At 39.1% G+C, this 22,910-nt stretch overlaps 1 protein-coding gene across 2 annotated transcripts in view; it reads right to left on the reverse strand.

Moving 5' to 3' along the window:
* GRM1 (glutamate metabotropic receptor 1) overlaps positions 1 to 22,910 on the reverse strand; it is a 182,001-nt gene that overhangs the window by 49,537 nt on the left and 109,554 nt on the right. For both annotated transcript variants that reach the window (XM_005420067.2, XM_005420070.2), the window contains exon 3: positions 19,965 to 20,200. In XM_005420067.2, the coding sequence (XP_005420124.1) occupies positions 19,965 to 20,200 (236 nt within the window). The remainder of the gene's footprint in view (positions 1 to 19,964; positions 20,201 to 22,910) is intronic.

A 22,910-nucleotide genomic window follows, 5' to 3' on the forward strand; every position in this document is an offset into this window, starting at 1 on the left:
TGTAAATTTTTCCATTTACTGTAATGCATCTCACAGCTAAATAATCCCAACTTCAGCTAAGTCCTTAGAAGGATGTGACAGTGAAGCAGCCATGAAATTAATTCAGTGCCTTCACTGTGAATTCAGTGTGGAGCTAGCAGTGCTCTCGAGAACAGAGAGTGTATTTTGCAAATCCCACTTGAAAAACTGAAATCAAGAAAAAATGTGCTAGTGGAATTATGGCAAGCCATGAGTTAATTATCATGTAAAAGTAAAGATAGGAGATGTCTCTTCTCTTGATATTCAATATAAAACTCAGCACCAAATATTACTTGTTTGCAGTCCTCAGAAAGGTTAGGGCAGGAGGGAATTTGTAATGGAATTAAATGTAAAAACATTTTGGTTAGGAAATCTAGCCAGTTGGCAAATTTTAAGCAAACACAGACATTTGATAAAGAACACAGTCTGTTCATAGATGACTCTTGATTAGCTTAGAAAGCCAAAATCTGTTCAGCAAAATTGTTATAAAGGACAATATTTCGCCTGGAATAGGCAGACAGTTTTATCATTTGCTATGGTCATCTGCTGAATGTTTAGGGTGAAATAAAAAGCTACCAGCTGTCATAAAAACTATCTTCATTTCTGGTGATCCTGACAGAGGTATGAAGGTATTAAAAATTGTATAGACAGCTTTCTCAATTTGCAGTAGTCCTTTAAAGGACTGCCATGCTTCATGGGAAGGCCAAATGAGATTTTTGCTTTTTTGTAAGTTACAACATGGGTGATGGTTGCATTGAATATGAGTGCTAATTCATGCCAAAAAAAAAAATAATCTGGAAGGACAAGTGGGGCAAAATTTCATTGGGAAAATGAAATGAAATGAAAAAAATCTGCCATACTTGGGTTGCATATGCCAAGGAGTAAAGAGGACTCCCCCCAAAAATGCTGGGTATGAACTGGTAGAGTAGTACCCAGGCTCCTAGCAAATGCCCATATCCACTGGACAAATTGTGGAGGCAGGTTCCTTATCCTCGCCTTCAGTCCCAACAAACACTGCCTTTACCACAGGGTGGCCAAACACTGCAAGAGGCTTCCTACAGAGGTGGCCAATGCTTCAAGCCTGTCAGCAATTGGAGCCATTTGAACAAAGCCCTTAACAATCTGCTTTAACTGTGGTCAGGCCCCACAGAATTGAAATTAAAAAACTTCAATGAAACAAAAGAGCCCCCAGTGGCTCTGAGAAAATTTGCTCATCTTCCTCTGTGCAGGTTTGTGTGGAGAGGTGCTAGTGTCATAGCATGTCCTTGGAAAACACTGGATGTCACATGTCTTGCACTGTCTCATGCTAGAGAAGACCTGACAGACTTCGACCACAACAAATTTGTGTCATAGGATCTTGCAAAGAGCTGGGCAGAAGGTCAGAATTTTGACCTGACCAGTCATTTTAAATCTGGGACCTTAAAGGTAAGAACTAAAGCTTATTCTAGGAACCAATGGCACGTTAATGGTGATGAAAAAACTTAGTTAATGGTGATTTTTGTAAAATTTTTGGGTATTTGGCTACTTAGAAAAGTTGGAACTGTTTTAGTTAGATGCTTAAATATTTATTTATGGTTTTATCTTTGTACACATAGGGGAGAAAATGTAACAAATTCTACATTTCTGTTTTGTCACCAATTCCTTGAAAAAAATTTTTTTAAATTTTTTTTTAAAACTAAAAAATAGTTTAGGTTCAAAAATAATTTTAAGATCATTGAGTCCAACCCTTAACCTGACATTGCGAAGTCCACCAAAAACCCTTTAATATCTTTTATGACAGTAGCCAGACTGTGGTCCAGTTGGGCTTTGGCCCTTCTAATTTTCTCCCTGCATAACCTAATGAAATCCTTGTAGTCTTGCTGAGTTGGTTTCCCCTTCACTCAAATGCCAAAAACTCTCCTTTTTTTCCCTGAGTGCCAGCCAAAGGTATTTGTTCAGACAGGTCAGTCTTCTTCCCTGGCTTATCTTTCTGCACATGGGAACATTCAGTAATGGCTAATCCTCTAACAACCATGCCAAACTATGATTGCATAAAATATTTTTTCATTTGTTTTAACTCATTTGCCATTATTGATTCAGATGTTTTAGAAACACTGCCAGCTCACTCCCTCTTATATTCTATTTGTAACATCTTTTTACATTATCTGACTTCAAAGATAACAACAAAATTATTTAACAAATTTCACTTCAAGGCACTGCAAAATGAGTAATAGAGGTTATAATTTCTCTAGATATGGTAAGTACAACAATGGTGTGTTTAAAACCTGTACATCTTTCATTTTTTTTCTCTTTGTATCACTTTTTTTGGTAAAAAATACATTCTGTTCATTACTATTGTATGGCTGAGTGAAATCTGCACATCTTAAGAATAAAAAGTGAACTTTTGTTCCTACTACAGTACTCACTATGTCCAAAAACAAGTCACAGGCAACAAGTCATTTATTCTATATGGAAACATCCAAAAACTTCTTCCAGACCACAATCAAATATGCAGTAACAAGAATTCCTGAAGTTTTATTTTCTTATGTAACTGCCTGCTTTCCAAGGCATTTCAAGCTGTAGCTCACTACCTATGAGGAGGAGGCCAGGATTTGGTGACTAGAACAAGCAATTTTGGATCAGGGGCACAGGTTCCACTTGTTGTGGGCTGTCTCAATGACTTTGCTGTCTCTATGTGCAAGCTATAATGTGACCACCAATAATTTGTGGAAAAATTATCTGGGGGGAGCATATTTTCCAAGCCAAAGGACCTTCAGAAAAAGGCAAGGCTTTGGTTTGTTCTCAATTAAAAAGAACTTTTGCAATTTTTACGAGAGAGAATTGATAGGCTGAAAAATTTCTCACAGACCATAATATGTGTTTCATTCAACCTACAACAAATGATCCCATCATGGTAAGTTATTTTTTCTTTTATGGTTTCTGTTCCCAGAAAACCAGTTACTATTCTGTTTTCAAACAGAACAGGATATGTGCAATGGTTACCACTTTACTTCTCACTTTGGTTTCTGTATCTTTGCAGCAGGGAGGAAAGTCCAAGAGGCAGCTAAGTACAGTGAAAGAGAGGAGAGGTCCCTTACAGGGATCCCATACATAGAGGATAGAGCTATCACAAAGAGGCAATATGAAACAGGTAACTCAATTCCCATTGCATATGAACTATTTTATGTCTGGACAGAGCTCCTGTATTTGCAAGGTAAGGCTGAGGCAGGATGAGTATTTTTATATACATCAAGGAAAAGATCTTAATGTCCGCCTCAGCATCATGTTGCCACTCTATAGGAGGCAATGTGTTTCTCTGTCTAGAACTGCAAGTTCCTCCCCCTTTTGGCAAGAGAGGAAGCAGAGCTTTCACAGGAGAAGCTAAAAGGAAAGACTATCTTACAAATTGTGGGTTCTACACCAGATTTTGAAACAGGCTGATAAACATTTGACATCTTACAGTACTCATGAAGCAATAAATGAAGTTCACAGGGTTTCAGACTTTGTTTTCAGGATGTCATTAAATCAGAAAGGTTTTGCTTCCATTCTTCAAATGGTTTTTATTTCCCCAAGCAAAGAGATTAAATTCATGCAATTACATTTGATGTATTTTTCCCTGAAAAGCTAGGATACAATTACAGTTACCAGTTGAGACACCCTGCTATTTTCTTTCTGAGCATGGTAAAATCTATGAGACTCTCAGATATTACTGCTTTGTTACATCTGGTGAATGTTGTTTTTTAATTGGGATTACTGTATTTCTATTCTTTTATATAAAACTAGAGAGAAGAGAAGAGAAACACCCATTTGAAAGCTGGGTGTTCAGCAAAAGCTCCTCAAAAATTTGCACTAGAATTCTCTAATGCATTAACAAGATGGTAATTGCAGCAGTATTTGTATGGAGGGTTTTTTTTTTATCATTAGCAAAGTTATTCAAATCGCTGATTAAATGTCTTCTCTTGAAATAAAGTTGATATTAAATTTAAAAGGATTTGGGCTTTTTAGATTTATTTTTACCAGCATATCTTTTACAAATGTCAACTCCATGGCTAAAAGAAACCAGAATGTGAATTCAGCCATCAAGGTACAGGTTCTCCCTCATTTCAGATATCTAACACCTAAACCTTTGAAGATTAGTACCCATTTTATATATATTATACACCATCAGTGTCTTCAGTTTCCTTGCTGCTTTTGTGAGTATGCCACATTTTTCCCCAGTGTTCTAAAAGAAGTTCCCTTTGTCTCTCCCTGTGTGTCAGAAGAAGTGGGGAAAGATTTAATTAAATTTACTTTCTTGGTTCTCCATATCATGTTATGTAAGCACATTAGGGCTTTAAGAGCTTAGTGTCAAAGACTCTGGAACAAGTCTGGCATACACAAATACAACAATGCCACAGTGAAGCTGAAACATTGTGAGGAGAAATGACTGTACAAGTTTCTGACTCACTCATTAATCAGATGTAGAGCGAGTGTCACAGTCTCTAAGCACAGGGCAGGAGAAAAGGGACCCAGCAGTGCTGCCAGCCCTATGCCAAGTCTGAATTCACCACATGACTTGGGAGCAAAACAGAAGGAAACTGATCTAACTCCTCCTTCATCTCCGAGTCTACAGACTTTGCTAAACAGATACAAGAGTCTGAAGTTTGCTCCCCGCTCTGCTCTTCCTGCCTCTTCCCATGGGCATTCAGACTCTCACACAACTATTTGACTCCAGGAGGAGCAGCAAGTGACAATGCACATAGCTCATGCTTATACTGAGGAAGATGATGATGTGTTCTAGTGTGCCTTTGTCCAGGAGAGTAGACAATCTGCTTTCTGTGACCCAGAGAAGCCAAGCAGGGGATAAGAGGACTGTCACCTTCCTCGGGCTGCCTGCAACCTCAAGTGAATGTGAGGACTGGGCATGCCTGATGCTACAGGACGATGCAGGGATGAGCAGACAGGGCATGCCTGGGTGAGATATTACATATTCACAAGCACTTATAGCTGATGTGCAATGCTGCTGCCCCTGTCTGCCAAGAGAGGCTGGAGGAAGACTGGAGGCCTTTGCAGTAATTGCCAGCATGGCTTTGTCAGAACCGCATCACTGGAGTGGGAGGTGGTGTTGGAGAAAAACATTCCTTTTCCCCTTCTACATAAATCTGCATTTCCTACTCTGTCTCTTGTGTTGTTTAGCAGTGAAAGAAAGGACTTGAAGGGAAATATAATGCAGCACCTGAGGGCCATGCTAACAGCACATCTGTCTGCATGCCAGGAGCCACAGGAGAGAGTGCTGTCTCTTCCTTCATTAGGCTGCCCCTGGCAAGGTGTAGCTTTCCAAATCCACAGGCTTTGCAATCTACACAGATTGTTCCCGTGCCTTTATAACTCCTGTCACTGAGAGCTGAAAAAACTGATCACAGAGTTGAAAAGTTGCAAGATGTAAGTCCACAAAACCAAGAGGGAAAGGAGAAAGAAACTAGGTAACAAGCAGAGAAATTCCACAAGTTCATATACAGGGAGACATGCTGTTAAATGCAGGTCTGGAGAAACCCACTTAGAGCAGATGGCTTGACAGAAGCTCATCAGCCTAATAAAGCTTCTGTAGGGGATGACATGGCCTGAAGCCTCTGTGTTTCTTCCCATTAGGATAAAATTCCTCATAAGAAATTTTACTTACCAAAAAATATAGGATTTATGGCCCTATGAGGATGATATGCTGAGATTCCTTCTCTAAACAAGCCTGCAAGCTGGCATTTGAAACCCCTTCCATACGTATCCATTGCTATGGACTGTTAAAGGCTTGGCAGGACATTTTAGCATTGCTTCCCCTTGTTCCTAGCTTTCAGTGGAATGATCTTGATAAAATAGCTCTGCAGCGAGAACTGGTTTTTAATGAAATAGAAATGGAAGGATCTACAAAGTATAGCTCAGTGCAAGGTGAAAAAAACTCCGCCCACTTCAAAGAATAATAATAAAAAAGATTCATACTTGTGATGTTTGTGTGCACTTCAATGAAATCAGCTTGAGAAGTGCAATTCACAGAATGTTCAACAGTGAAGCAAGATAACAAAACCTGCCAAAAATGCTAAGTTTTGAAGTTATTGTTTGCCTCATTTTGGCTATTATCTTAATTCCTGTTGTTTGGAATTAATACACTGGGAAACAACAAAAGAAAATAATTGCCTCTATTTAAAAGAAATCACTTCCTGTATCTTATACTCCCAAGTAAGCATCGGTACAAATGGTTTGAAAAGAAGCATGAATTTGTATTGATGTGCCATTGTTTTCATGTCTGCAGTCATGTTCCAAACCAGAAGTATACTTAAAATGCCATAATGAAATAAAGTTATGGACATTCATTTTTATGCACACTCTAATAAAAATGTTTGGAATCAATTCCATCATGAATCAAGTAATCTGTAAAAATATTTCAGCTACTTGCAGATCATAAAAATAATCAATATTCAGCCATTCTAGCTTATGGAAGTTCATCCCTGATTAAAATACTGTGATCACATATTGGAAGGCTCATGGAACTGACCAGGAAATCAAATGGAAATACAGTAGCTTATTATGGTCAAATACTCAAACATGATACTCAAGGCTTTAAACTGGAAATCAATAAAATATTGATTCTGAACTTGGGAATCCATCAAGTCAGAAGTAGTTCAGGCTTAAAAGAAATCTATATTAATTCAGATAGTTAGGACATAACATTAAATTACATATTCATTCTAGAAAAAAAAAACCAAAATAGAAGAGAATGTGAGGTGATTCCGGCATCTCTTTTTTGAAGCAGAGAGCAATTACTATAAGAGCTTGACAAATAATTATTATGATTAATTTGTTTTCCTCAAATGCTGGACTGTGTATAGTCTGCCTGTAAAATGACCACAATATGTTTTTTTACTTATTTGAAATTATTATTCACCTTCTGCAGCAACATATTATTTCTCAGTTCCTATTTTAATTAAAAAATTAATATTTCATCCTATAATCAGGAATAAAATATGCCAGATGATATTTTTCTTTGATTGAATGGTTTGTATATGTAATCAACAAAGATGCTGATTTCAAATCCTAATATAGCATTTGAAATCCATCTTGCTATTTCGTAAACTGGCTAAAATTCAATGCCAACAAAGGCATTTGAACAGTCAGGCTCAGCCTTTGCATTAAAGGACATAGGAAGCAGCACAGTTACTTTAATGGAAGATTCATAAGTGGGAATGGAATGGAATGGAATGGAATGGAATGGAATGGCTTTTGGTCTGTCTCAGCCTTTTCAGAGGCCATATTCTTATCTGGAGTCATGGGTTTTGTTAGGTGGTTATTTTGGGGGGGTGGTGGTATTCTTCTTCTTATTTTCTCTTATTTTCTTCTGTCCCCTTTCTTGGGAAATTTAATTTGTTGCTATTACTGCGTCTTACATAGCTACCTCTGTCAGTTAGAGTTCAACAATAAACTATCTCTGAGCCTCTCTCAAACTCTGCAGGATCCCACAAATGTCCATGCTCCCAAGGCCTCAGGCACCAATTTAATCCTAATATTATTAGGATTGTTATATATTAATGTAGTTATTATCACAGAGATCTTGGATCTGCCTTCGTCTCTTGATTTCTTCACAGCCTTCTCCCAGTGCCATGTGGATCTTGACCAAGGTTCTCCAAGAACAGGATTCCACAGAGACCATTTTCTACATGACCTGAACTCCTGGGGAGAAACAATTAAAAGAAAGAAATCCCAATCTTGAGTCTTCCCCTCTCCCTTAGGTAGCTATGTAACCTTGCTGCCTTACTTGCACGCTCAATTAAAGATATATTTAGAACTACTATTCTTAACAGATCAGTTATTTGGAACAAGCCTAGCAGATAATAAGTTGCTGCTACTCTTACATGAGACAGGAATGAACACACTTAAATTCATTTACAAACGTAAAAGAATGTATACAGATTTTTATGCTATTTGGCTAGTTTTAATCAAGTTTTCACTCTTAATAAAAAGAATAAAAATTGAGTCAAATTCCCTTGTAGATGTTCCATTGTAACACACTACACAGAAAGTTCAGGAAATAGGACAGATTATATTTCAGGTGTCATGCTTTTTATATGAAGCCTGAGACCTTATCTGAAAGAAAGAGATTGTAATTGTACTGCAGCTTTCAGAACATTATCCACCATGCAGTACTTAAATTAGGAACCTGAATACATATTCAGGCACCTAATTAATTGACTTGATTAATGCCTGAACTTCTCTAGCTGCTGTTGACTTTCATAGAAATTATGGGAGATCAGGACCCTTAAAAATCAGGCCAATTTATCTAGGTCTCAGAACATGCACTTGAGGAGCCTAATTTTGAGCATCTTCATCAGAAAATGCTGGTTCAGAGTTGAAAATAAGCAGCTTTCATGTTAACCACAGAATGTATTACCCCCAAATGGGGCATAGGAATTTACAAGAGAACTATTCTCTGTATATGTTAAAATACGGCACCAGCACAAAACCCAAAACAAAAATCAGGGTCTTTAGATTGGAGAGTGGAAAATCATGATGATTGTAATAAAATACACCTATTCATCTGTGCTCTATGTGGCATGGAGACAGAAAATGGAACAAATCACAAACTCTCTTCCCTCCATTGATCTAGATTCACATATGTCTAAGTAGTGGCAGTTGTTGTCAGTGTATGGGCATGACATTCTCAGGATTTCAAAAGTGTGAGTCAAAATCTCATGTTAATAAACCAAGTACTTCCCTTATGGTAGGACACAAACTAGCTGGCATAACTGGTCTTTTCCTATCTTAAATTCCAGTGGTTTTGCATGAGTACAAAGAGTAGCCAGGAAAGATATCCATTATTTACTGTGCTTTAAATCACTATTGATTTTAGAAGGGCTTCAGAATTCTTGTCTGTACCACCCATCAGCCAGTACTACTGTTCTTTTCTTTCTTTTAATGTATTTTTATTATTATTTTAGGAGTACAAACCTTCTGTTCTTAATGCTAAGGTGCTATTAAAACCACCAGCATTAGCTGTCAGAATACAAATCAACACAAACACCAATATGCCTTACTTCTGCAGAAATATATCTTACTCTAAATTTCTCCTTTGCCAAGTTTGCTGTTGATTTGGGGTTTTGTTTTGTTTTTAATAGTCCATATCCTCACACAAGACAGCTTCTGTGTGAAGGGCTGGCTTCCTGGAGCCACATGAATATTGAATGACTAAAGCTCAGGCTACACGGCAGTCCTGCAAACATGCAGCTTCTTACAGAAAAAGCCCTGGCTTCCCAGGACCAAAGCCAGATGCTGCAGCTGCTCTGTAGCTCCAAAGTGGTCTTGGCCACCCTGGGCTATGTTATAAATTAGCAGAGTACACTCACAGTTTTGGGTGAAATTAAGCATTGTTTTGAAATTATTGTTAGGAGCACCCACAGGTTCCCTTTAACCCTTGCAATATGTAATCATTTAATCACAAATACACGGATCACAAAGACTCACTTTATTTTTTCCTCACCTGGACACCTGCCCAGGGCTGCGTTCAGTAACACAGAAATGATCCTTCTTAAAGCTAAACTAAGATTAGGTATTTCTGAACAATGTCTACACAAGAACAATGCATCAATGACTAGCAGCAAAGTAGACCTAAGCAAATCAGAAGATAAAATAAGTGGCCCTAATCTGTAGTCACACGTTAAATACAACAGAAAAACACAAGCAGAATTCTTTTTGATCTGAAAGAATTTTAAAAGCATCCATTTTAGCCCACCTCTTGTTTTCCTGGGTGTAGCCAAATGTGACAATGCAGAAAACACTCAGCTACTTGAGATCTCACAAGAAAACAGGCCCTGTGGTATGAATTTTTAGACTAAATAAGCCTAGAAAAAGCAGCAGACTAGGCTGGCCTCTGCAGAAAAGAGACAGGTCACTGCCTAGCATGATATATACAGTGCTACTGCTTCGAAGAAAACAGCTCTGCTTTTTCATTCCGACAGAGCTGAGCATGAATCCAGACGTAAATGGAAGCTTTGAACTTGTGGGTTCCTCCAAAGCTACTTTCTACTGTATGAATCTCAAAAATCTCAGCTGGAGGAAACATTTTGACATCATCTAGTCTAGTGCCTTGCTGTGCTACAGTGGATTTCTGGCACAGCCAGCAACACAGTGTCAAGGCAGTATCAAGGCAGTATCTTATCATTTTTCCCTAACTCTGTCCACACAAGCAGACTTTGCACTTCCCCAGACATCCCAGGATGAATGGGAAAACAGAGATTTATTCTAGCAGCACTGCTTTTCAGGCCACACACCTTCCATCAGATTATTCTCCCTGTGGATACTAACACAGCATATTCTGAATAGGAAGTTCTGTGGTTTTCATGGTTTAGATTTTACCACTCAGGCTCATAATTTATTGTTCTTTATGCCACTGCTTGCCCACAATCTTTTAAGAGGAACCCATTTATTTTAAGAACGCTACTGTCTATTTTTCAGAAAATATCCTTGTGTGCAAAGAGTATCTCCAGTCTGCAGCTAGACAGGTGTGAGTATGTGGGATTGTACCTACATGTGTTAGCCTCCACCGCTTCTCCTTTGCACCCGTATTTATGGGGCAACGCTGCCAGTAATGACAACCTGTAAAATTGCAAGCTGAGTTTAAAACTTTCCACCTACAGGTAAATGAAAAAATGGAAGATGTCATCTAATAAAAGACATGGGCAGTTGACAGAAAGCAGCTTGCTTTGTGTTCAGATAACTTACTTGTGTTATTTCATCTGACTGACTTCCTGGTTTGGTTAAATGCTTATATCTCTGCTAATTGTTCTGATGCACAATTTGTACAAACAATTGATTTCTAGGAACAAGTCAATTTTTGTTTTAATTGTGTGCTTTTGTCCTCACTGTGCTCCTGATAAAAGTTTAAATCATCTGTGGCAATCTGAGCAGTCGGGAGTGGCCCTGTCTCTCTCTAGGCACAGGAGACAGGAGCCTGAAGGAGGCACAAGGGAGAATGATTCAGGTGTCTTCTTCCTTAGTAGCAGCATCAGTTTATCCATGTAATGGAGAAGGGACAATGTCACAAGCCTACCTGAGGACCTTTTATCCCAGAAATGCAAACTTTTACTGTTAAAATTCAGAATGGAAAATGTCGGTGTAGATTCTGAAAACTTTTGTCATATGCTGCTGTAATATGCATGGTTCTGTAAACTCTCTTCTATGCTGTTTACAAAGGCACATGTATATTGTGCCTCTCCTTCATTTCATGATGATGTCATTTTTTTATGGGTCCCAAAAGAAGAAAGATATTTATTTTTATTGCATACTTGTAGACAGCCTGGTTTAAAAGTGTTTTTGGAAATAGAAAATATAAGAAAAATATAACTGCTTTTTTTCCAAAATGGACACAAAGAGGGAGAACCAAATGAACAAAAATCTGGCCACTATCTCTTTTCTGAATAATTCACATGATTTATCACAGTAAGCACATTATTAATCTTCCTCATCTTTAAGCCTTAAAACCTGTCTGTAACATTGGGAAACAAAATGAAACTACAACTCTCCCGTCTTATCTGCTGTAAAAAAGACTTGACTAAGAAAAGTAGCAACTAAAATATTTTCGGACAACATGTCCCCAGTAGGCTTAGTTCTAGGTCCCAATGAAATTGCTATCAGTTTTGATCACTCCTGGGATGACTAGGATGTTCTGCCTTATACTGAGGGAAAAGAGTGTGATGCAGGACCTAAATATGTAATGAGAATGCAAAGCAGAGGTGAGCATGGACAAGTCACAGCATACTTAATGTAAAATATATTTTGAAGAAATTATGGCATGTCAATAACTTGATTCCTTCTTCAAGAGCTTAAAAATATGTCTCCTATACACCACAAAGGTGATTTACCAGCAGTGGCTGACTTGGCAGAGTGTACACCAGGCTGTTGTCTTATAATTACTTTTTCTGAATTATTGTAGTGGCAGTAATTCCTACTATAGGTGCTTCTGCTGATGAAAAAGCTCATGGGAGAGGTGCTCCGTGGGGAAGCCCAGCATATGTTGAGATAGAAAGAATGTTCTCAGAGAATCACCAGCACACTTTTCTGACACAGCAGGATGAGCTGTAATAATGTCTGCTGGATCTAATTTGTTTATCTCTGGAAACAACTCAGATCAGCTCTCACTGGAAATGCACTCACTCTTTCAGAAAAGTGTAGAAAAATCAAGTAGACATCTGGAATGCATTGTCCATTGAGATGAGAAAAAGAGAACCTCATGTCATCTCATATAGATTTATTAAAAGTAGGGTGAGTCTTGAGAAAGAAGTTCTTGATTAAGAGAAGCTCTGAACTCCATTACTGGTGGCCTGGATGTAATCTGAAAGATGCATTGGCCAAGTACAATTGTGTCTCAGAATGGGAATAGGCAGACATCAGTCTTCTGTCTCCCCATCTGGTGCAATAAAGGCAATCAAGGAGAACTTCAGAAACAAAAACAGAAAAACATCATGACATGAGTAGAGGTCCTGTAGATCGTCTAAAAAATGTGTTATGATCCTTGTCCTTTTTTCAGCCAAAATCGTTGGGAGGGGCTGGAGCCAAGACTGTAATGTTATTTGATATCATCTTACATCATTGCCAAGGTGAGGGAAAGCAACTTTGTCTTATGTTCCCCTCCCATGGGAGAAAAGGTGGTGTGGTAGGGAAGAGTTTGTTGGTATTTGTTGCAGTTTTTCACGTAAATCATCTCTTTGTTCCTTTGTCTTATACCTTTCATTGCTATCATTGTACTGCTGTTGTTCACTTTCTTATTTCATTTTTGTTTCCAGTAAATTTTTCTTATCTTGAACCATGACTTTCACCTTTTGTGCCTCTAATTCTCAACTCCATTCCTGGACCAGGAAGGGGAAGGAGTGAGTAAGAGAGTGGCATCTGGTTTGGGAGAGTCTTGGTGGGGCACTGAACTGGGGAGTACCATTTTTAAACCACAGATATCCTATGTCAGAAAAAAACCCAAAACTTTTCACTAAAATTATAAGAACTGTGAATATGGATAGGATAAAACTAGTTACTTTTTAGTGAGTGGGTGATAATGGTGGCAATCATTTGGGCATGCTTTTCAGAGAAATCTTAACTAGAGGATAACAACCCCACCTGACTTCAGAACCAATTGTTGAAATGATTGGATAATATTCCACAGATATAAATACACTATTTGAGCTGGTATGTTCATGAAACACTGCACTGCTTTTTGTATTGCTGTGTGGGTCACTAATACCTAAACCACCTCTGCCCTGTGCTCCACATCTCTTTCAGATTATGGCCATACCATATGTAGCCCAAGGTCTTTACAGTCACAAAATAATCTATACTCACTGAATTTTCATCTCAAGAAGCATGACTGTTTTTTATTCATACCAAAGCATAAATGACTCTTCTGGAATATTTAGGCTTCTTCCCAAGCTTCTTCTGCTATCATTATGTTCTGCTCATGATTTAATATGTTATAACAATTTGTGGTGGTCTTTCAGAACTGGCCAGGTGTGGTGAAAGCTTATGTCTGCTGCAGAGAGGAGATGGGAAAAGATACACCTTCTTAGCACCAAATTTGACGCAAGAATATGGTGGACATACAGATCCTTGGCAGGAGTGATGGCAAGCAGCATCCTGTAAGCTGGATGGTAACAACAGCACAAACAGTGTCTGAGGCATGTGATTATCTGATCACTACCACCATCTTAGCACTCATCAGGCTGCACCTAGAACACTGCATGTGGTTTGTGAATCCCTAATACAGAAAGACACTGATAACCTGGAGTACCTGCAGCAGAGGTCATCAGGATGACCTGGAGCTGCAATCCTTGCCTTTGAGGGCAGACTGAAGGGCCTGGGCTTGTTCAGCCTGGAGAAGAGACGGCTGCAGGGGAACATTACAACAGCACCTCATACTCATGGGGTGGTTGTGAAGAACAGAGGGGCAGGTTTTTCACAGTGAGGCCTGGTGGAAGAGTAAGAGATGATAAACATATCTTGAAATGACAGAGGTTTAGACTCTTTCTTTAGATATGAGGCCAAAATTTTTCACATTCAAGTAGTGGAACAGGTTGCCCAGACACACTGTGCCACCTTGGAGGTTTTCAAGGCCTAATCAACCTGGTCTGTACTGATGACTTACCATGCTTTTACAGGGAGTTGGACTACAGTCTTCCTGAGCTGCCTTCTACACTGAGTGATCCTGTGATCCTTGTGACTCTGGATGCACTCAGACTGATTTCTTGCAGTTCTCTTGGGCCAAGACAGGAATTACCAGATAAAGAAATCCTTGTGGCATGACCAAAGTATGAGTAAGCATCCTGAAGGGAATTTGGACTATGACTTCCTTTGGAACAAAAAATATCTACATTTCTTGTTCTTATCTGCAACAAATACATTCACTGACAAATAACCCTTCATCACAAAGATCAATTGAATCGATGAAAGAATCAAGAATTGCCCACTTTGTTCCACTTTGCTCTATTGAAAAATGTTTGTGCTGATTGCCTGCCAATGTATTTTGTTGTCCCAGCAGATGAACTGCTGTGAGCATAATCTGTTTTTTGCATCAGTTCCATTACCAATTTCATAACTGTCTCTTGTGGCGCAGAGGAGGACTCAGTCCACCTGGTTTACATAAACTCCAGCCACTGTATTATCTGCCTGGAGGAGAATAAGGCATTTTGTAAAAGAGCTTTCAGACATCCCTATAAGTGTTTGCACTGCTCTGAGTTTTATATCATTTCTGTGTGAGTATGACTTGCATTTAATTTTGACCTATGTGGGCTTACCACATGCAGCAGAGAAAGATTAGCCAGTCTATTTTTGTGTGGGAAAAAAACCCCCACCTTCATTTGGGCTATCAGATCCGGGAAAAGATCCTACAAGTCTGTTGGAAAAATATCTGAACTCTGTTGACTGACATACACACTCTATCATCTGTGTACAATCTACAAAATGCAGAAAAGGCTGTTTTCTAATGAAGTGAGATAAGTAGGGACTGTTCCTTGGGGCAATGCCTGAGGCTGTGTGCTAAGGGAACTTTCTGTCAGGTCTATCCTGAGTAAGATACTGTCAGTACCTCAAATTCAGAAACAGCCTTTTTTGTTACAGTTAAAACACTCTGTTCTGTTCTGACTTTTTATCTGAAGGGCATGAAGAATGGTGTGAATTTCTGAATTCTGCTGTGTGTCAGGGGTCCATGCAGAGTTGTAAGATGCTGTTTCCTACAGAATGTAGCAGCTACATGGGATACATTACAAGTACCTTAGTGGCACAGACAATTTAAGAACAACTTTGTACTGGAAGTGGTTTTGGCCTGCTAGATATCCAGAAAACTCCAGAAGAATATCCATATACAAATGTGTGTTTTCTGCTGTGGTACATTGACTTCAGCTGGCTGGCAGGTGCCCACCAAGAATTTTCTCACTCCTTCTCCTCAGCAGGACAGGGGAGAAAAGTATACAAAATAAAAATTAAAACTGCATGGGTCAAGATAAAGGTCGTTTGATTAAAAAAACCCAAAGACCATATATTAAAGAAGAGAAAAATGTATTCTCTGTCAGCAGATGATATCCAGTTTCTTCCCGGGAAATAGGGCCTCAGTGTGTTGCTTTGCAAGACAAATGCCTTAATAACAAATGCTCTCCCACCTTCTCATCCTTTTTCTCATCCTTTATTGCTGACCATGACATCATATGGTGTGGAAATTTTAGTCAGTATGGGTCAACTGGTTTTGCCTCCTCCTGCTGTCTTGCTCACTCCCAGCCTACCAGCCTCTGAGGGTGGGAGTGGGGGTGGGAGGGAGCTTCAATGCTGTGTGAACGCTGCCCAGCAGTGCCCTAAAAAACTGTGTGCTACCAACACTCTTCTAGCTACCAATACAAAGTACAGCACTCTGATGGCTGCTGTGAGGAAAGTTAAGCCAATCTCAGCCAGATCCAATACATCTACATGTAATAAAATTTCTGTACTTGAATCCTATTGAGGAAGAATATTTCCTATAGCAGCTGGAGAAAGAGGGAAGGAGAGAGGGATGGGGAAAGGCATTCTGTTACAAGAGGCACTTGGCTAAAACATTGCAAAGAATGAGTCAAAAAGAGCTCCCACTCATTTGGCTGCCACCCAAGTGGGAAAAGTAAGTTGTTTAATTTTGCAAGAAGGGCTGATCTAAATGAGCAGTAACTGCAATAGTCTTGATGGATTTCTTCTCTTCCCAAGAATTTTTTGCTACTACTACTTAGTTCTAGTAATTCAGATGAGCTATTGTGAAATTGTAGCAAACTGTTGGGCTTCCTACAGCCTTCATGGAGTAGAGCACACTCGGACTTGCTTCCTTCCAATAGTGCTTAGAGCAGATATACTTCTTTTTCTTTTCCCCAAAATATGCATGTGCATTCAGGGCTCACTGTAATATGAGAATTTCTGAAGGACAACATCAGTCTTCTCAGAGACTCAATGAGGGAATTCCAGCAGTAATTCCTGTCATCAGAAAAGGGAGATTTCTAGGAACTAGCTTTCCCTTGCTTCATAGGGAGTATGCCATCCTGAGCTAATGCTGACTCAACAGTAATAGGGTGTGAGAAATTGCAGATGCAGCAGCTGTAATTGCTCGAGGAGAAGTCCTTGCCTATCCATGAATGATAAAAATTGAACCTCACATGCCAGTGGCAATTTTGAATAAATTACTCAGTAAACTGATTAGATTGTATGCGAGTAAATTGTAATGGACAGGCAGTAACTGAAAAATCTCAACAGATACAAACTTTGCTATTGATCTCCTTTTCAAAACATAGGCTGAAATATTGTGAATATATTTTAATAAGGTATTCAAAGAACAACACTGTCTTTTCTGTTTTATTTTCTTGCTTCTGTCTGCTCCTAGGAAACCCCTTGCTGTGTACATACAATTACACTATGCTTGCCTATCAAAAGAACTTTTGCACATAGTTCTTTTGTTCATGATACAGTTTCCTGAGATGTAAACTCTCTAGACATGGAAAACAAACTTGAGCAGTATTGACTTCGATAATTGCTGTCTGTGTTAAAGTATGGGTGTGTTTTGTTCTCAGTAAGGACTAACAGAGCACTTCTGTAATACAAAAGAGGTCATGACCCAGAGATAGTCACAGCACCTGTTAATAATGTGCATGGACTCCTGGGACCACAGGGGACTTAGCTTTTTCCATGATGAACTGCCCTATGTTCCTTTTCATAAGAATATTGAGGTAGGAGAAAAAGCTCTTAGATATACTGGAGATAAGGTGCTTGATACCAGTACTGGTTACTGATTGTTTTCCTAGGGTGATACAGGAGGGCCAGCAGTACTTAAATTTGTAGTACCACAAAAATTCACATCATCTATTGGCACTTTTAAAGGGTTTCAAATATTAATGCTTATTGTTTATTGAGCATCATGGATTTTTCCTTCAAATTTGTGTACACAGATATTTTGTGAAGGAGGGGAGAGGCAAGAGACTCCTTTTTTTAACAGAGAGTTTGTAAAAAGTCCTGCCTCCAAATCTGTGAGAGATGAAGAAGGCGGTTTCTTGGCACTGTCGTACTAGACCTCCTTGGAGAGAGTGTCTCCACCAAACAGCTTTGAAGCTGCTAGTATTTAAAGTGACATTCTTAACCTTCCAGAAATGTCAGATAAAGATATGTTCACAGAAAGCTTTGATGGTGCCAGACAGTCACATCTGTGTAGTTAAGTAAAAATAAGTATTGTATTGCCCACAGATTTGGTGGGGACATGGAGATCTCTTGATTCTGTAGGTATGTCATTATTGGGAAAGATACCTTGTGATGCTTCCCTTTGGCGACTTGAGACATTTATGGATTTTTTTAGTTGTGTGTGATAAGCCTGAGGGTTGTCAGTGGTACACCACCAAATTTAAGAGCTGATTGCTTTTCAGCAAAGCCTAAGAAGTATCACAAATTTTGAGGTTTCATGCAAAAAATTGACAGCTCTCTAGAGGAGGGAAAGATGTCTGAATGCCTGACTTGACACTATCAACTGTCAGAGTCTACCAATGTAGACAAATGACTTTGTGTTTCACTAGTATTATCAGAATTTAGTGGTCCCTGACACCTTGAGAACCCAGAACACTGGGCAGGCATGTGATGATACCTCTTCAGAACTCCTTCAACGTCCAGTGACTTCAAACCTGGGATATCCTGAAAAGTGTGGGGTGACATATTTTCTTAATAAAATAGCCTCCACTACTTTTCTTCCATGATGTTCTTAACTTTTTTTCTTTGGCTTAAGTACAATTTTAGAATCTGCAACAATCACTGTCTGAAAGCTCACCTACACATTCTGTGCAGAAATACCCCACGTTGGCCATTTTGAAGTCATCACGTGGGGAGTTCCCTTGCCTTTGATCCACCAGATAAAAGGTGACTATGATGGCTCAGAATTAGTTTTTAGTTTCATAACCAAAGAGAGGCGGATAACAAACTCCCCATGTTTATAACAGCTGCTGAGATGTCTCGAAATTGAACCTTTGTTCATCAGCATGAAATTTATTTGTGTAAATGGAATGAACAAAACCATGCAATTTTAAGTTTCTTTTCTTACAAAAGAAGGTTGTGCATTTGCACTGTGCATAAATCACTCAACTTTCCTTAGCAAATTTGCCCCTGTTGGCCTATATCAGCTTCTTTGTCTGAGTTGAAGCATTTCTAAAGCAGACTAAATATTTACACAAAAAAAAAAATCAACATTTTGGTAAAGTCTGAAGTTAGTAACTCATTTGAGGAAAAATGATAAGTATAAACGCAATATGGATTTAGCCTCTCTGGCCTGCTATAAGTCCCTCAGCACCCAGACAGGCCAGCCTAGCTGCCAGTCAGCACATCAGGCCAATTTAAAGTCAGGGACAGTATTTGGTGATGTGCCTCAATGGTGAACAGGAGAACGGGGGAGAAAAAAATGTACCGTGGAAGTCCTTATTAGGAAGTATTACTGATGGAAAAGGGAAGAACTAAAAAATATGGGAATGCAGCTCAGAGAGCAGGAGAAGACCAACTGAGATTACTGCTAGGGGATACAGGAGGTCAAAATGTAAAGAATATGAAAGAAATTGATGAAAAGTAAGGCTTCATTAGTTTTGTTTCTAAGGAAATAACTTACTATCAAGAATACATTTTGACTACAAATTAAATATTTGCAAGCTACAAAAAAATATTTGCAAAAATCATTCAGGAAATCTTTCATAGAAATGTAATTATCTCTCACTTAATTTACTATACATTTAATCTTAATGAAATATTTTAGTTCATTTTCTCATATTCTGAGTGCAAGAGAAAAATTGTCTATGCAGAGGTACACTTCCCTTGCTGTGAGGTAAGAGCTACTTCCGTGTGTAAGACATGTTTTTTATGTGAATGCTATATAGTAGAAACAAACTGTGTATGTTTTAACAGGTTAACGAAAAAAAAAGGTAAAGCAAATGACTGGCCCAATTTAAAATTTCATTAATTTTCCTTAAAATTGGTTTTCTGCTGTAATTCTGTGAATTTCCTGATTCCTCAGCTATCAGAAAAGCTGACTTTGAGGAAGGAAAGTATAAATTTGTTCAAATTTTTGTTGAAATTTTATGTCTCTTTATTTTTTACAAGCCATATTACAAACTTGGGCACTCAGGCTTAGCATAGCCCTAAAACATAAAATGGTAGCAAGTCATTCTATAACAGAGCAGAACTAAATTGAGAGAAGGTTGTGCAACAAGCACCAGATATACTTCCACCAGAGCTGGGATTATTATCTGTACAATTTGAGGTCACCATCTTTCTTCTCACAAATTAAACAAAAAACCCCAAGAACAAACATTTAATTAAAAACCAAACAAAAACCAATAAAACAACAACAAGAAAAACCCAAACCAGAACCAAGGAATTATTTTTTGCCAGCACACAGATTCAAAACCGGGAAAAAATATTGGAAATGTTGGATGAGTTACCAGTGCAATTCTTCTGGAAGTTGGGATTCTCTAGCGGGTGCCCTGGAATGCGGCATTGGAATCTGTGCTGCCAGAACTCAGGAAACCAGGGGTTGCGGGTGTTGGTGTCCAGCCGCAGCTTCAGGTAGTAGTCATCGAATGCCAGAACCTCAGGAGACTGCAGCTTGATCGTGATGCCTCCATTTGCTTCGGGTTCATAGCCTTCAATGACCTCATCTCTGTCTGCCCAGCCGTCACTGAAAAGAGGCAAAAAGCTGTTTATTACACAAAGACAGAAAGCTGGTTTTGGAAAAGCGATCAGCCAGAGGCAGGCCGACACCCTTGGAAGGAAGTGATTAATAGAGAATCTAAAGATGTAAAATTCAGGCAGAAAAAGCAGAGTGATAGCAACTTGTAATGAGCACTCTGACTGATTTCGTGCAGAGTCCTCATTAACTCATCCAGAATAATGAGGTTTTATCCTTGTCCTTCTGGAAAGGTTATTTAGGCATAGCTTGTGCTGTGATATCCCTGTGACTGAAGAGATTCTGCTTAATTTCTGCTGTCCTGTAAGAGGTGGAAACTGAGACAATTATTGTTGTTGAAAAGGAAAACAAGCTAGAATCCCAGATTTTTTTTCAAAATAGACCTCAGCAGGCATGGATCATACAGGTGGAAGAGCAATTCTAATCAAACATGACATGAGAATTGCATTCTGTTGGAAGAAAATGAAGTAAGACTACTCGACCAAACCAGAAAGAAAACCAAATGCTATTCTCCCACTGCATGGGATTTGTGATAAAATGCTTTTTTTCCCCCCACATCCTTCTTCTTTTTATTCTTTTTTTTTTCATTTTTATTAAGAAGAATGGCTTTCTGCTTTACTTCCCTATTTTTCATATATGAGATGCTTTTGAAAACCTGAAGATAAAGCTCTTTCTTGACAACATTATTTCATGGAAAGTCTATCTTAACAGGTTTGAATAAAGTCCATTGGGCTTAGCATCTGAGCTTTTAGTTTAGTTTAGTTTTTTCTCTCCTTCTTTAAGTGCCCATTGATTTAGTGTCATTCTGCAGTTCTTATTAGCATCCCCCAAGAACAATGCTTTTACAGCCTAATTTAAGTGCAAATATAAGTCAGCCATTGCTTAATCTTAAAATGCTGGGTATGTAATGAGAGAAATAGATTATTCTGGCACCTCAGATCCAGGTCTATTGCATTCAGAATCAAATGAGCTGCACTGCTTCTGTGAATAGCAGACAGATGAAGCACTTCCAGCCGCAAAGAGCTCAAGAGGAAAAATGCAATTCACCACTGAGAAAAGTCTCAGATTCACCCAGAAGAAGGTTGCATCCTGAATTCCAGACAGACTGAAAGAAGGTCTTTGTTAGAAGCCTTTTACACACAGCCTTGAGAAGAGTGTTGTGGTGCAGACCATTACCAGCTGAGGGCATTTATGAGACATTCAGCACAGGTGTGCCTGGATCTCCACAAAAGAAAATATAGATGATTTGAAGTAGGAAGCTGTGTCACAGTCCTGGTCAAACAGCTGTAAAGTGACTAAGTACTGGACATGTGTGAGCTTTTGGACCTCAGCCACCAGACTAAACAGCTGCATGGTTTAGTTGGCATTCACATTAACTGCTGCATCTCTGCTCTAAGGACCCAGAAAGAAAATGGCAGTTTCCCATGAAAATACAGGAAAACCCATGTAGTAAATTCTTTCCATGTCTGAAACACAACACATGGCTCTATTATGGAAGTTATTTGAGACATGGGGCATCTGGCAGTGCAGAGTAATCAATGCATTCCTTTCAACCTAGTCTCAGGATCTCACAAACCTCTATTTTAAGATGCCACTCCATGGCACCTTCGAGGCAGGATTTCTCCTCTGTTTCCCCCTTTGCCAAGGCCTTGCAGTAGAACCACCCAAAATTTCTGAGTTTACAAACTGCTGAGAAATATCTTCATACAGCATGAGATACACGTATGCGCCTGTTGCATTTCAAACGCAGTATAAAAGCAAAGAGCTGGGGGGAGATGCAGGGTGTAGGTCACAGGAGGGAGACAGATTTTGGAAGTGTCCCAAAGGGACTTTCTCTCTCAAGCTGAACCTGTCAGAAGCTGCTGGTCACTTCTTCCCACAGCCTGGGGTGCAGGTTACTCAGTGGCTTGTACCAGTACAGCCCAAGTGACACCCACCTGGTTCAGCCTTTGCACTTGAGTTTCTACAGGGGTGCACAGAGTTAAAAACCTACAATTTGTCCATCCCTGCTCCCTGCCCCAGCAGACTGCCTGAAATTCTGGAGAGGGAAAGATGCCACAGTTCAACTTCTCTGCATCCCCCCACTCTCCACCTGTCCATATGCTAAGGACAAATAATAAAATGTACCACGCTCCCCTGACTACTTCATGACAGATCATGGTCTAGATAATCCTGGTCTAGATAACCTATACAAAGGTAAAACCATGAAAATTAACTTTCTGTATTTCACATAATTCAAGAGGGAAATTTTCACTGGAGAGGAGAAAAAGACACAATATTTATTTTTGCTTATGTGGGGGAAAAGTAAGAGAGATCACTCTTACAGTATGAGCAATTAGCTCCTAATTACTTAACTACCTCATTATTTGTCACAATGTTTTTGGCTTTCAAACAGTAGACTCAAGCAGAAACATTAGCAAGACATAAGATTTAAGTCAACTGAGCCATTTTTCACAAGACCTTGTTGAAATGAGGTAGTTTTGCTACTGCTTGGATTCCTACCAGCCAAAAAATAGTTATTTATTTTCCTCTCCCCTTCCCCAATATGTTTAGCTTGGAAAATGGCCACATAAATCCTGAAGGCAAAATGAAGCAAATCTCCAAAACAAGAGAAAGTGTATTTTGAGTTCTCTGAGGGCAGCTCATTGAAAAGTTCCCCCAAACTGGAACACAGATTGCCACCTAATGTTTCTTTGTCTCT

The sequence above is a fragment of the Geospiza fortis genome, unplaced genomic scaffold (assembly GCF_000277835.1).
Source record: "Geospiza fortis unplaced genomic scaffold, GeoFor_1.0 scaffold162, whole genome shotgun sequence".
Classification (NCBI taxonomy): Eukaryota; Metazoa; Chordata; class Aves; order Passeriformes; family Thraupidae; genus Geospiza; species Geospiza fortis.